The following is a 15,348-nucleotide window of genomic DNA, read 5'->3' as shown; positions in this document are numbered from 1 at the left end:
CTGGTGTGCTTTTGAACTGCGAGGTTGGCAGAAGCTGGGACAGGGCAACAGGAACTCACCACCATCAAGCGAATTCAAACCGCTGATCTTCTGATCAGCAAACCCATGAGACTCTGAGATTTAGACCACAACGCCACCCGTGTCCCTGAATGTTGCAGTAAAAGGTAAAGGTAAAGCGACCCCTGACCATTAGGTCCAGTCATGGCCGACTCTGGGGTTGCGGCGCTCATCTTGCTTTATTGGCCAAGGGAGCCGGCGTACAGCTTCCAGGTCATGTGGCCAGCATGACTAAGCCGCTTCTGGCGAACCAGAGCAGCACATGGAAATGCCGTTTACCTTCCCGCCGGAGCGGTACCTATTTATCTACTTGCACTTTCATGTGCTTTTGAACTGCTAAGTTGGCAGGTGCAGGGACCGAGCAACGGGAGCTCACCCCGTCGTGGGGATTTGAACTGCTGACCTTCTGATCGGCAAGCCCTAGGCTCTGTGGTTTAACCCACAGTGCCACCCATGTCCCGAATGTTGCAGTACAGTCCCGCAAATGTGCATAAATGCAATCTAGGGTAATAGAGTCCTAGAGTTGGAATGGACCACAAGGAAACCTGACACGTGATGGTGGACTGTGTCTTCCACTGTCACTTGAGGGAAGAATGCTGCTCTCACACACACACCCCAGCATTTGCCTTCTGAGGCAGCCTCCTCATTCTACCCAACAGCAGGGCCAGTCCTGAATATATCCTTCTCCTGTTGCTTCTCTGCTCTAAGTTGTTCCCTCCCAAAGCCCTTGAGCAAGTTATATATTATCTCTCCAGATAGAGGGAAAGATTGAGGTGGGGAGGCAGAGGAGGATTGTGTAATAAGTTAACGTGTCTTCCCAAGCATGCACACACACACACACACACATACACACATGCCCCTGCTGTCTTTTTTTAGGCCGCTATTTGGGCTTGGTGGTGTGAAATAATCCTCTTTGCTTCCACAAAGCAGCAGGATTATATTCAACATGAAAACAAGCAGCGCTCGTCTCCATCACCACCACTCACGTCATACTTCCCCCACCCCTCTGCCGCTCACTTTGGAATCAGCATGGGCTTTGTGACAAGGAGCTGTTGCTAACTCATTACACAATCCCTCCCTCTGGAATGCTTCTAGCATCGCCAGACGTTATTCTCAAATCCCCGCCTGCACCATCGCAACAGGGAGAACACTTGAGTATTCCGTACAAAACGCACGTATGCCCTCAAATCGTTCCCCCCTACGTTTTATTCCCTGCATTTCACGTTTCATGCTGAAGTGATTCCACTGAGCGATCCCAGGTGTACTCCAAAGACTGGTGGATAGCAGAGGGACGCTGCAAACATTCTGCTACCCATGTTCAGAGGATAACATCTCTGACACAGCGGCCTGCAAGCAGGGCTTGAAATTTGCTCCAGACTTTAAGGAAGAATCAAGTGTCCATGTTTACCAGGAACAGTTCCCCTGTAAATAGATCTTCAGAGTTTAGTTCCTCTCCAGTGGCATCTAGAAATTCAATCTCCCAGTGGATGAGTCAATGCATATCATCCTATACTGGGAGAGCAAAGTGCCATGCACTGGTTTTTACATATGTTTGGACGTGATATACCATTCCAAAACATGGTTTAGCATAACCTGCACTACCCAGGGCTATGTCATGCTCTGGCTGAGCACTACATCTATCTATCATCTATCTATCTATCATCTATCTATCTGTAGTTTTTCAAAATATTCATTTAAACAACCCTAAATCCATGACTTCCCTTCTTCTCTTTCCATGGTTCATTTTGCATACCACACATTCCTGCATATTTTACATGAACTAAACCATCCAGTAATCCATTGTTACATCCATCAAAACTTGCTTTCGCTGTTGAATTTATATTACTGCTACCAGCATTTTTAAATGAACACAATTTTCACCCATGTATTCAGTAAACATTTTCCACTTTCCTTTAAACATACATTCTTCTTGTTCTCTTATTCTTATATGTTAAATCTGCCAGTTGCACGTATTCCATCAGTTTTTAAGTTGCCATTCTTCTTTGGCTGGGACCTCGCTCGTTTTCCATTTTGTGGGTAACAAAACACGGGCCACGGTTGTAGCATACATAAATATAGTGGTACCTCGGGTTAAGAACTTAATTCGTTCTGGAGGTCCGTTCTTAACCTGAAACTGTTCTTGACCTGAAGCACCACTTTAGCTAATGGGGCCTCCCGCTGCCGCCATACAATTTCTGTTCTCATCCTGAAGCAAAATTTTTAACCCGAGGTACTATTTCTGGGTTAGCGGAGTCTGTAACCTGAAGTGTCTGTAACCCGAGGTACCACTGTAGTCTTTTTTGATACCTGGGAATTTCCCTCTGAATTATTCCCCCCAAAAAAGACTCTAGTTTGTTTTGGAAAGGTACGTTTAAACGTTGTTGTTTTTTTCAATTCATTATATATCATTTCCCAATACTCTTTTACCCTTTTACAAGTCCTCCACATATGATAAAATGTACCCTCAACCTCATTAACATCTCCAGCACTTATCTGATTCAGACTTATATATTTTAACAAGTCTGCTAGGAGCAGGAAAATGTTGTTTCTTTTGCTTACTTGAATTCCTAAGAAGCATTTTATCCTTTTACAAGTCTACCACTGAGCACTACATCTAAACCTGGGCTTGCATCCGCAAGACAAACCCATAGGCAGGAAACCGAGAAGAAATCTTTGTCTGCAGCGAGCAGAACCATGAGACTGGGCCCAGACGACATGCTAAGCCAAACCATGGCTTACTTGGCAAAGCAGGACTGAAGACGGCCACAATTTTTGATTTGGCTAAGCTACGGTTTGGCTTAGCATTACGTGAAAACTGCATCACTGGGAGAGTAGACAGTGAAATCCCAAAAGAAGCCTCAACAGTATTTATGTGCACATGTGACTACAGCAGCAAGGATTCACGCACAGAAATGGAAGGAAGAAAGAACACCCTCCAAGGAAGAACGTTTGATGAAAATCTTGGAACAGGCAGAGATGGCAAAACTGACGGCACTGATGAAAGATACAAATTTTTGTTGTTGTTGTTTAGTCATTTAGTCGTGTCTGACTCTTCGTGACCCCATGGACCAGAGCACACCAGGCACTCCTGTCTTCCACTGCCTCCTGCAGTTTGGTCAAACTCATGCTGGTAGCTTCAAGAACACTGTCCAACCATCTCGTCCTCTGTCATCCCCTTCTCCTTGTGCCCTCCATCTTTCCTAACATCAGGGTCTTTTCGAGGGAGTCTTCTCTTCTCATGAGGTGGCCAAAGTATTGGAGTCTCAGCTTCGCGATCTGTCCTTCCAGTGAGCACTCAGGGCTGATTTCCTTCAGAATGGAGAGGTTTGATCTTCTTGCAGTCCATGGGACTCTCAAGAGTCTCCTCCAGCACCATAATTCAAAAGCATCAATTCTTCGGCGATCAGCCTTCTTTATGGTCCAGCTCTCACTTCCATACATCACTACTGGGAAAACCATAGCTTTAACTATATGGGTCTTTGTCGGCAAGGTGATGTCTCTGCTTTTTAAGATGCTGTCTAAATTTAGAATCTTTTAAAGATGACTGGAAACCTTTCCTAGTCTATATAAAAAGTTATTTTCCACACATGAGGACCACAGCGGTGTCTGAAGTGTAAGAAAACAGCAGAACATATCGAGAAATATGTCACAGAGGATGGAATCAGATAAAGAGGAAACCTAAAATGCAATTGTATGTGATTTGGGTTATAAGCATTGATGCTGGCCAAGCGGGAAATCAATAGGACAGAGTAGCAAATGTAACTTTCTGTACGGAAAAAGAATACAATATTATTAGATGTATTAAAGAAGACCTGCTTCACTGTAGGGAAATGATGTTTCCTTATACAGCTTTAGTTTAGCCAAAAGAACAACCATCAGCTGCTAAGGCTGCTTTTAAAAGGCTGCAAAACACAGCATAGATTCTATGGAATAAAGAAGGAGTGGGGAACTGGATGCAGCTGGTGGGGGGGTGTCACCTGTCAATCACCTGATGTCACCATGACATTGGGTGACCCATTTTCCTTTGGCTGCGCAGTCTGAAATCAAAACAGCTGTAGGCAAAGACACAGCACTTTGCAAGCCCCCCACTTGCACAGCACAGGGCCCTGCAGGCACTGAGGATCAGCGGATTGTCGGGACTTGCAAAGGGTTGTGCCTCACTCAGCTGCACCAGAGAGTTCCTATTGGAAATAATTGGGGGCTCGTTTCAAGCTCCCAATTGCAGCTACATTCTTATGTCTCCCCACCTCACGTGGGGAGGTATCAGGTGAGGGGCAGATGGGTCGGATTTTGGAAAAAATAGCCTCATGGGCCAAACGGGGATGCATGCCAGGCCTAACTGGTCCTGTAATAAAAATAATTTATATGCCGCCCATCTGGCTGGGTTTCCCCAGCCAGTCTGTGTGGCTCCCAACAGAAAATTAAAAACACGATAAAACATCAAACGTTAAAAACTTCCCTAAACTTCCTCCGGTTAGAGGCTCCCAATCCAAGTGAAATGGTTGGTGGTGGGAGGTGATGCAAAGTGGGGAGTAGAATAATAATAATAATAATATTTATACCCCGCCCATCTGGGCAGCTCCCAACAGAATATTAAAAGCACAATAAAACACCAAGTATTAAAAACTTCCCTAAACAGGGCTGTCTTCAGATGTCTTCTGAAAGTCACAGATATTTGTTTATTTCCTTGACATCTGAAGGGGAATGAGAATAAGGATGTTGGAGATAAGGATAAGAGTATCAGTTTACTTCTGCTCTATGTCACTTTCACTTCTCTTAATCCATAGCTCCACTCTACCCCATTCCTGCATTAAACTACATTTTTTTTAAAAATCTGCACAAAATTCTGCATTTAAATATGCAATACTAAACATCTTTCCCCTTGCAGTACTCTTTCCCATCAAAAGACACATCCCTATATGTATTTTCACTCGACATGCACAATTCCATATGGTTTTCTAAAGGTATTTTGATATCTGCCATGTTCCAACCTGAACATTAGTCTAAGAGGTACAGAGCAGGTTGATTCCCATCAAAACTTGCAAAGATCCGAAGTCTTTTGAGGCATTTCCAGTTAAATGCTGGAGGGTACAGAAGCAGCACCTCCGCTCTGCTTACTGTGAAGATTTCTTTTACCCTGCCCACCTTAAACTTAAGTGTTCTGCAGCTGGTCGCAATTTGATGCAGAGTGCGGCCCCGACTTTGGCTGAAAAACAATACCTGCTTAATTGAGAGTTAACTCCCGTTGCTCAGCGCAATGGACCTTACTTCTCAGCTGTGTCTGTATATATGAATGATTCAAAGTGTCGGTGCTGACCTTTAAAGCCCTAAACGGCCTCAGCCCAGTATACCTGAAAGACCGTCTCCACCTGAGGTCCAGCTCCAAGGGCCTTCTGGCGGTTCCCTCACTGCGAGAAGTGAGGTTACAGGGAACCAGACAGAGGGCCTTCTCGGTAGCGGCGCCCACCCTGTGGAACACCCTCCCGTCAGATGTCAAGGAAATAAACAACTACAGTGGTACCTCGGGTTAAGAACTTAATTCGTTCCGGAGGTCCATTCATAAGCTGAAACTGTTTTTAACCTGAAGCACCACTTTAGCTAATGGGGCCTCCCACTGCCACCGTGCCGCCGGAGCACAATTTCTATTCTGATCCTGAAGCAAAGTTCTTAACCCGAGGTACTATTTCTGGGTTAGTGGAGTCTGCAACCTGAAGTGTAAGTAACCTGAAGCGTATGTAACCCGAGGTACCACTGTATCTGGCTTTTAGAGGACATCTGAAGGCAGCCCTGTTTAGGGAAGTTCTTAACATTTGATGTTTTATCGTGTTTTTATTATTCTGCTGGGAGTCCCCCAGAGCGACTGCTGCATTCTGGATTAGTTGTAGTTTCCGGGTCACCTTCAAAGGCAGCCCTATGTAGAGTGCATTGCAGTAGTCCAAGCGGGAGATAACTAGAGCATGCACCACTCTGGCGAGACAGTGAAGTGGGGAATCTTCTGTAACTGCAGAAGGGAATTCCACAATTCATTCAGTACCTTGCACGGGGAGCAACTGTGCTTCATGAAGGCACCTTCCGACTCACGGAAGGGGGCAAGAACGACACTGAGGAGAAGAGGGAGAAGCTTGTTCACCCCTGGTCCCCCTGCCTCAGGTGTTCCTGCTATACACCGTAGCAGGACGCCTGGAGAGGATGTCTCAGGCAACAAATCTTATGTGGGAAGCAGAGATAGGGTGGTCTTAGGAAGCAGAAAGCCTTTCCCCATCCTTTTCTTGAACCCCGAAAGACTAACGGCTGTGCCAGGGTCCCCTCCAAGGTGTGAAGTCCAGGTTGGTTTAGGCCAGAGACGAATGCCTGAGGCAGAAAAGCACTACCTCCTGAGCAGAAATTTGCTCACGTCGATTTAGGCCTCACCCAGAACCAGGTTGCCAAAAAAAAAATAGGCTGTGTGACATACCTACACAGCTTCCCATGCTCGGAGCGTGAGACGGCTATGCGTAATTGATTTGACACCTGCTCATTAAATTCTTACGCCACTATACCCAAAGCACCCAAGCATTAAGTCACTTCTGAACTCCGCCGCATGAGACAAAGAGAGGGGACGCGTGACAGAGCAGAATGGAAAAGTCACTTGGCAAAGGAGGAATGGAGCAGAGAGGGACACGGACATTGGCTGAGGCAGCAGATTTCTCTCTCTTTCCTTCCCAAAGGATTGCGAGAGATGAGGAGTTACAGCCCTCAGCCTGGAAGGGACAAATCTGTTTCTGTTTTCTACCCATTAAGTCGGTTTGTGCCATTTCTGAATTAATCTGTGATTTAAAAAAAACAAAAACTCTCCATGTAGTATTCATTTAAAATTCGACTTCCTTTCATATTCAAAAATGCATATTTTTGAATCTCCAATAAAGCATTTAAATACGTACAGTCGTACCTTGGAAGTCGAACGAAATCCATTCCGGAAGTCCGTTTGACTTCCAAAACATTTGGAAACCAAAGCATAGCTTCTGATTGGCTGCAGGAAGCTCCTGCAGCCAATCGGAAGCTACGGAAGCCCCGTTGGACCTTCGGCTTCCAAAAATAGTTTGCAAACCAGAACAGGCACTTCTGGGTTTCAATCATTCGGGAGCCGAAACGTTCAAGAACTAAGCAGTTCAAAAACCAAGGTATGGCTGTATTTTGATATGTTTATGTTGCAACATTATAACTTCTGGTTTAAAGGTGGCGAATGAGTTGTTTTAATAAATGCACAAACATTATGAGAAGTATGAAATCTGTTGGGTAGATACAATCTGCACTCTTGTCCAAGAGATACAAATCAAACCAGGAGGTGTTAATTTTGTACAGGAATCTGCAAAGATTTAGGGTTCTATTCAATGCAGCAATTCAAGGCAAGGGCTGCCAGACTCATGCCTGTAGGAGCCATTGCGCCCATGAAGGTCTTCATTTGCACCCCTGCACAGCGGCCCCAGTCTTTTGAGCTTTCTCCTAGAAAGAAAGTTTTGAAACAAAAATATGCAGATACCCTTTCAAGCATTTTCTGTGAAATGAGCAAGCCCAGCTGATCTATCTTACTAGTGTTTTTAACCAATGAGTGAAGTCAGAGCTGTGATTGATAAGTGAATTGTTGAGCCAACAGGCAAGAGGAATTCCTGAGGTCTTAAAAGCCTGCTGTTTTCTCCTTCTTTTTAATCCATTTCCCCCCCCCCCTGCTTCTGTCTTATTTTCCAGGCAGAAATTCAACAGTTTATGCTTCCTCTCAAATGGAAATACAGTTATGAGGAAAGCATCGCCCTGACTGCACACTTTCTAATTTTGTGCCCCCACAGCAGCCATTTTGTGACTTGTGCCCTCAGAACTCTCAACATTCAAAATGTGCCCCCTGGTCCGAAAAGGCTGGCGACCCCTGTGGCCATCAAATAAATAAATATAGATAGGGATTAGGAACATCTAAGAAGACATACCAGGAGGTGGTATGCCCAACTATGTACAAATGCTATCAGAAGTAATGGTTGCCAGATCATAATTCAAAGAAAAGTGAGGAACAGGGAGGGAGCATACAGGGAAGAACCATGTGCTCAACTGTGGCAGGAATGGGGGTGATGTCTATAGGGTTCCTTAGATTCACATTTTTATTTTTATTTTAAAGTTGGAATCTGCACACCACCTCAGCTGAGCTAAAAATCTGAGATGCAAACACAACAATGCATTGGTTATGAAGAAATCTCCCCCTGCGTCCATTGTGAGATTGACAGCAGGAGTCTCTGAGCAAGGCCATCTGTCATAACTCAGGACACACAAGAAATGCTTTATGCACCAAGAGTCATGGAAGATGGAGCGATCCTCTCCTTTGACAATCTCAGGAAGCAGCCAGAGTGTCAAATACTTTGGCATGTACTTCCAGGAGGAGAAATCCAAAGGATCTGCGATGAGTCCACCCCCTGCTCCTGAGATTTCCTTGCCTACAGGCTGTAACACTAACAGCTCTTCTCCAAAAAAAACCTCCCTCTGGACACCCTGTCTTCCATGACTGTGAGGGGAGAGACTCCATCAGGCAAGGCCTCTTTCCACCTGCCTCACCCCACCCTCCGACCCTAGTAGTCCTCATAAGGGAGCTGTTCCTGGAGGAAGAACTGTGAGGGGAGAGACTTTGTCAGGCAAGGCCTCCTTCCACCTGCCTTACCCCACCCTCTAGTCTCTGCTTCTCAATTTGTATTGTATTATTTTATGTACTATTGGGACACAGGTGGCGCTGTGCGTTAAACCACAGAGCCGAGGACTTGCTGATCAGAAGGTCGGTGGTTCGAATCCCCGCGACGGGGTGAGCTCCCGTTGCTCGGTCCCTGCTCCTGCCAACCTAGCAGTTCGAAAGCAGGTCAAAGTGCAAGTAGATAAAGAGGTACCGCTTCGGCGGGAAGGTAAACGGCGTTTCCGTGCGCTGCTCTGGTTCGGCAGAAGCAGCTTAGTCATGCTGGCCACATGACCCAGAAGCTGTACGCTGGCTCCCTCAGCCAGTAAAGTGAGATGAGCGCCGCAACCCCAGAGTCGTTCGCAACTGGACCTAATGGTCAGGGGTCCCTTTACCTTTACCTATTTTATGTACTGTGGCTTGCTGTTGTTTTATTGATTATACTTTAGAAATTATTTATTGCAACTGTTTAACTTTTATATGTTATTATTATTTAATACGATTCTAATGATTGTTGAGTGTTACTTTTTTGACGTAGGTTGCCTATTTTAAAGTTTTATTACCACATTTTTGTATTGCATTAGATTGTTATGAGATGTTTCTTCAGCTTGTAAACCGCCTTGAGTATTGCAAGATAGAAAGACGGTATATAAATTAAAAAATGATAATGATGATAAATCGTGCAAATTCCAGGGAGACAAAAGACACTGCAGCCTGTGGCCCCTTCGGTTGAAGACAGAGTTCCTCCAGGGAGGTGAAACCTGGGATTTTTGCACCCCTGACTAAAGAACAAGACTATATCAGTTGTCACTAGGCTTTGGACTGGCGCTGGGGCAAGACTTCAGTCTGCTGAGGGAGCACTGCTTGCAAATGCAAAATCTTGTCTCTGACTCCAAAGTGCGCTGACCAAGGTGCTGAATTTCATTCCACTCTGTTGCCTGCCTGTCAGAACCTATTACCCATGCTCGGTTGAGACTGATGGTTGTTCCCCAGATGACCCCCCTCGCGACGGCTCGTTTTAGATACAGCATATAGAAAGTTTGGCCAACTTTCCCAATACAGTATTACATAAAACAAAATGAAGAAATCACTGGCAACAGCTGCAAACAGAAAGCTGGGCAGCTTGTGGAGGTTAGCGTAAGAACATTAAGAAGAGCCTGCAGGATCAGGCCCATCTGCCCCAGCATCCTGTTCTCACCGTGTGGGAAACCAGCAAGCAGGATAAGAGCAGAAGAACGCCACTCTTCCCTCCTGCGGTTTCCAGCAACTGGTATTCAGAAACATGGTTGCCTCCAACTGTGGTGGCACCACATAGCCATTGTGGCTAGTAAAAAGGTAAAAGGTAAAGGACCCCTGGATGGTTATGTCCAGTCAAAGGCGAGTATGGGGTTGAGGCACTCATAATAAGAATAATAATTTATTATCTATACCCCGCCCATCTGGCCGAGTTTCCCCAACCACTCTGGACGGCTCACAATCGAGTGTTAAAAACAATACAGCATTTAACAATAAAAACTCCTCTAAACAGGGCTGCCTTCAGATGTCTTTTAAAGATAGTTGTTGTTGTTTAGTCGTGTCCGACTCTTCAAGACCCCATGGACCAGAGCACGCCAGGCACTCTAAAATAGCTGCTTATTTCCTTGACATCTGATGGGAGGGAGTTCCACAGGGCGGGCGCCACTACCAAGAAGGCCCTCTGCCTGGTTCCCTGTAACCTCACTTCTTGCAATGAGGGAACCGCCAGAAGGCCCTCAGAGCTGGACCTCAGTGTCTGGGCTGAATGATGGGGGTGGAGACACTCCTTCAGGTATACAGGACCGAGGCCGTTTAGGGCTTTAAAGGTCAGCACCAACACTTTGAATTGTGCTCGGAAATGTACTGGGAACCAATGCATATCTCTCAGGACCAGTGTTATGTAGTCCCGGTGGCCACTCCCAGTCGCCAGTCTAGCAGCCGCATTCTGGATTAATTGCAGTTTCCGGGTCACCTTCAAAGGTAGCCCCACGTAGAGTGCATTGCAGTAGTCCATCTCACTTTCAGGCCAAGCGTCTGTCCACAGACAGCTTTCCAGGTCATGTGGCCAGCATGACTAAACCACTTCTGCACAACGGGACACTGTGACAGAAGCCAGAGCACAAGGAAACACCATTTACCTTCCCGCCAGAGCAGTACCTATTTATCTACTTGCACTGGTGTGCTTTCGAACTGCTAGGTTGACAAGAGCTGGGCCAGAGCATTGGAAGCTCACCCCATTGTGGGGATTCAAACCACTGACCTTCTGATTGGCAAGCCCAAGAGGCTTAGTGGTTTAGACAATAGTGCCACCCGTTAGTAGCCATCGATAGCCCTCTCCTCCATGATTTTGTCTAATCCTCTTTCAAAACCATCCATCCAAGTTGGTGGCCGTCACTGCTTCCTATGTGCTGCATGGAGAAGTACTTTCTTTTATCTGTTCTGAATCTTTCAGCAAAAAAATATCACAGTAGTTAACAGCATCACAGTGTTCAAAACAGAAAGGTAGCCGTGTTGGTCTGCCATAGTCAAAACAAAAAAAATTCTTTTCTTCCAGTAGCACCTTAAAGACCAACTAACTTAGTTGGTCTTTAAGGTGCTACTGGAAGAAAAAAAAATTTTTAGTGTTCAAAACAGTCACACGGGGGGGGGGATATTCATGCTATAAGGCTGCAGAAAGTGCTGGAGGGCCATAAAGGGTCCTTTGTGGCTCTCTTGTAGGCACCCGCTATGAACACGAGAGCATCTGAGCAACACTTGCAAATGCCAAGAAAGTCTCCCTGCTCAGCTCTTACAGAGTCTTCTTATCCGGCAATTTCCAATGACCTAAATAATTATCAGCCTATGCCAAACATGCAGCTACCGAAAACAGGGGGGCTTTTAAAAGCACTTTGAGCTTTCAAAGGTTTAATCGGTACTGACTCAACGTTTTGTTGATTAACAGGTCGTGGTGGCCAAATTTAAATTGGTGGCCCTGCATGTTAAGAACGCGTAACTTGTTTGTTTTCAGGGGCTATTTTAATTCTCGGTGTGCTCCTCCTGCCACAGGGAATGCAGAAGAAAATACTACGGACGGCCTTTCTTTTTCGGAAAAAGAGCTTTGGGACGTTATCATAGACTTCCCCCCAGCAGCTCAGAAAGGCACCAATACGGATGTTCTAATAATATCCCAAAAAAAGAAAATAGATAAATAATGGATGAATTCTTTAATCAGCCGACAGCGTAATCATTATGATTTTAGGACGGGGAATCTTTCTGAAAGGAAGAGAGAAGAAAGAAAAGAGTGGAGAAAATTGAAAGAATAAAGTGGAAAGCCTGCCTGTTTCAGTCAGAGATGACAATCACATTTTATCTTTGTTCCAGGCAGAGGGGGGGGGCGCAATTAGCAAGACCTTATTTAGCACAGGGGAGACAAGTAACTAAATGATGGCGCCTCCTACCTGGCGAGGTGGGTGTGGCTCCTGGTAACTGGGCAGGATCTTGAGTACGACGCTTCCGCTGGCGTTTTTCAGCACCTCTTGCAATGCCCGCGGGTCACTGCCCACCTCCTGCCCATTCACCTCCTTGATGATGTCACCCACATGCAGCAGCCCCTGCTGGTCAATCATGCCTCCGTGCAGGATGCGGGCAATGACAAGCTCGCCGCGCTCCACCCGGAACGTCACACCCTGAGGGAGAAGAAACCAGCAAGAGCGCAGGGTCAATGCAAAGCAGTTATGGGTAATGGAGACAGGTCCAGCCAAACCATGAGGCAGGCTGAAGCAGCTGTTCCACCTGGGCTACCCTATTGCTATGCACCGTATTTTTCGCTCTATAAGGCGCACCTTTTCCCTCCTAAAAAGTAAGGGGAAATGTGTGTGCATCTTGAATGCAGGCTGTGCAGCTATTGCTGAAGCCAGAACAGCAAGAGGGATTGTTGCAAAGCCTCTTCAACAACATTTGATTCAGAATATTTTTTTTCTTGTTTTCCTCCTCTAAAAACTAGGTGCGTCTTATGGTCGGGTGCGTCTTATAGAGTGAAAAATACGGTAAGTGACAGGTTGGTTGGTTAGTTGATTAGTTGGTTGGTTACAGGGCCAGATTTAGGTTTGATGAGGCCCTAAGCTACTGAAGGTAATGGGGCCCTTTATATGTCCAGCTGTCCTTTGTCAACAACAAATTGTTGCTGTTTTTTGTGTTGAATATATGCTAGATGGTAATTTATGGACCTAATAGGTATCTAAAGCCATTTGCACATAACAAATAGGAGCCTACACAACACAAAACACTGTTATTGTATGCAGGTTTTATTTCATTTGTTTTTTATCTTATATTTTGGAAATGTACATCCAGGTTTTTTCCTTTAATTTTTTCGGGGGCCCCCAGGAGAGTGGGGCCCTAAGCTATAGCTTGTTTAGCTTATACATAAATCCAGCACTGGTTAGTTAGTTGGTTGGTTGGTTAATTGGTTGGTTGGTTAGTTAGTTAGTTAGTTAGTTAGTTAGTTAGTTAGCTGGTTGGTTGGTTGGTTGGTTGGTTGGTTGGTTGGTTGGTTGGCTGGTTGATTGGTTAATTGGTTGGTTGGTTGGCTGGTTGATTGGTTAATTGGTTGGTTGGTTGGTTGGTTGGTTAGTTGGTTAGTTACAGGTCTGCTCAGTACACTGGCCTTTAAACTAAAATATGGCAAGGCCAATGACAGTGGAAAAAGACTTTACTCACCAGGTGTTCCCCAGCAGTCTTACGAATCCCCACCATGCGCACGGCATCTGGTGGCACCGGCTGGTTGTTGAACATGGGGTCCAGGACTGGACTGGGTGGTGGCGTCTCGTAGCTCTTGGAGGCAACGGAATCGTGGGCTTCCAAGAGGGACTGAGAAAGGAGCGCGGCAGGGGTGGGAAAGAGGAGGCAACAGAAAGACTCACTCAGCTGAGACCAGAGACAGATTAAGTAAAACGTAAAGGAGGGGAATGGGCCTCGTTACGGGGGATCATGAGGATCAAGTCTTTTGCACTAGGTCCTGGATCTCCAAGCCTTTCTCTCCAAACAGCACACTCATGATACCCCAGAAAGCACAGTAATGGCTTGCCTAGAGGCATCCCTTCATATAGGAAGCCTAAGAAACTGCCCTATGCTGAGTCAAACACTTGGTCCATCTGGCTACACTGACTGGAAGCAGCTCTCCAGGGATTCAGACATTCCCACTGGGAGATGCCCATGAGTGAACCCAGAACCTTCTGCGTGCACATAAACAGGTGCTCGACCACTGAGCTACAACCGTTCTGCAGCTAATATGCATATTTGTGCAAATTTGTGCCATGGGCCTGTGTCCAGAGACCTTAAAGTCCCTAGTCACAACACTGGAAGCGGGGGCAAATTTTCCAAGCCATACCCAGAATGTCAAAAATCAAGGGGTGTCTTATACACAGATACATCCCCTCCATTTTCTTAAATCTGAGTCCTCCAAAATAGGGGGGGGTCTTATACATGGGGGCGTCTCATAGATGGAAAAATACGGTATGTTCTTGATCAGAAGAGGATCTATTCCACGGTGATTTCCGAAATCACTAGATTCAGCCCAGCAAGAACATACACAAATGCACAGCGTCCTGGGGAACTATTAGGCCATATATAAATGGTTAGATATATAGTACAACAGGTGTAGAGGTGCCTATCAAGCTGGGACTAGGGAGTGGACCAGGCTTCAAATCCCCACTTAGCCATGACAGTCACTGGGTAATTGTGGGTCATTCATTCTCTCTGAGCCCACGGGATTATTGCAGAGATAATACCATGTGTGTCACCTTGAACTCTTTAGAAGGAGATGAGATCACAACATCTGAATGACATTGGGAGGGGGGGCAGAATCTAAAGAGCAGAATTCCAAGTGTATTACAACTTGGCTTCTGATACCTGACTATTAAATATTATTATTATTATTATTATTATTATTATTATTATTATTATTATTATTACCCCGCCAATCTGGCTGGGTTTCCCCAGCCACTCTGAGCAGCTCCCAACAGAATATTAAAACACGTTAAACTATCAAGCATTAAAAACTTCTAAACAGGGCTGCCTTCAGATGTCTTCTAAAAGTCAGAAAGTTGTTTATTTCCCTGACATCTGATGGGAGGGCGTTCCACAGGGCGGGCGCCACTACCGAGAAGGCCCTCTGCCTGGTTCCCTGCAACCTCACTTGTCGCAGTGAGGGAACCGCCAGAAAGCCCTCAGAGCTGGACCTCAGTGTCTGGGCTGAACAATGGGGGTGGAGATGCTCCTTCAGGTATACTGAGCCAAGGCTGTTTAAATATTGTTTAACTATTGTCTTAAGCTTTTAACTGGGGTGGGCAATAAATGAAGCTTTCACTGTTAATAAGCTTCTACTTCAGTTTCCTGTGAAAACTGAAGGCAGCCCTGTTTAGGGAAGTTCTTAATGTTTGATGTTTTATTGTGTTTTTAATATTCTGTTGGTAGCCACTCAGAGTGGCTGGGAAAACCCAGCCAGATGGGCAGGTATAAATAAATGACGATGATGATGATGATGATGATGATGCATAAACCTACCAGTTAAAACAAGACAGGCAAATCCTTGTGAGCCTTTAAATCACTCCCTCATG

The 15,348-nt window shown here is 45.6% G+C and overlaps 1 protein-coding gene across 1 annotated transcript in view; it reads right to left on the bottom strand.

Annotated features, from left to right (window-relative positions):
• Nucleotides 1-15,348, bottom strand: part of MPP2 (MAGUK p55 scaffold protein 2) — a 73,587-nt gene that overhangs the window by 11,285 nt on the left and 46,954 nt on the right. The window contains exons 5-6 of the mRNA XM_053361220.1: nt 13,451-13,600; nt 12,193-12,420 (exon numbers count right to left, since the gene is read on the bottom strand). Coding sequence (XP_053217195.1) covers nt 12,193-12,420; nt 13,451-13,600 — 378 coding nt within the window. The remainder of the gene's footprint in view (nt 1-12,192; nt 12,421-13,450; nt 13,601-15,348) is intronic.

Source organism: Podarcis raffonei, chromosome 13, assembly GCF_027172205.1.
Source record: "Podarcis raffonei isolate rPodRaf1 chromosome 13, rPodRaf1.pri, whole genome shotgun sequence".
Lineage (NCBI taxonomy): Eukaryota > Metazoa > Chordata > Lepidosauria > Squamata > Lacertidae > Podarcis > Podarcis raffonei.
Note: the sequence above shows the minus strand (reverse complement) of the source record. Positions and strands in the feature narration are given on the sequence as shown.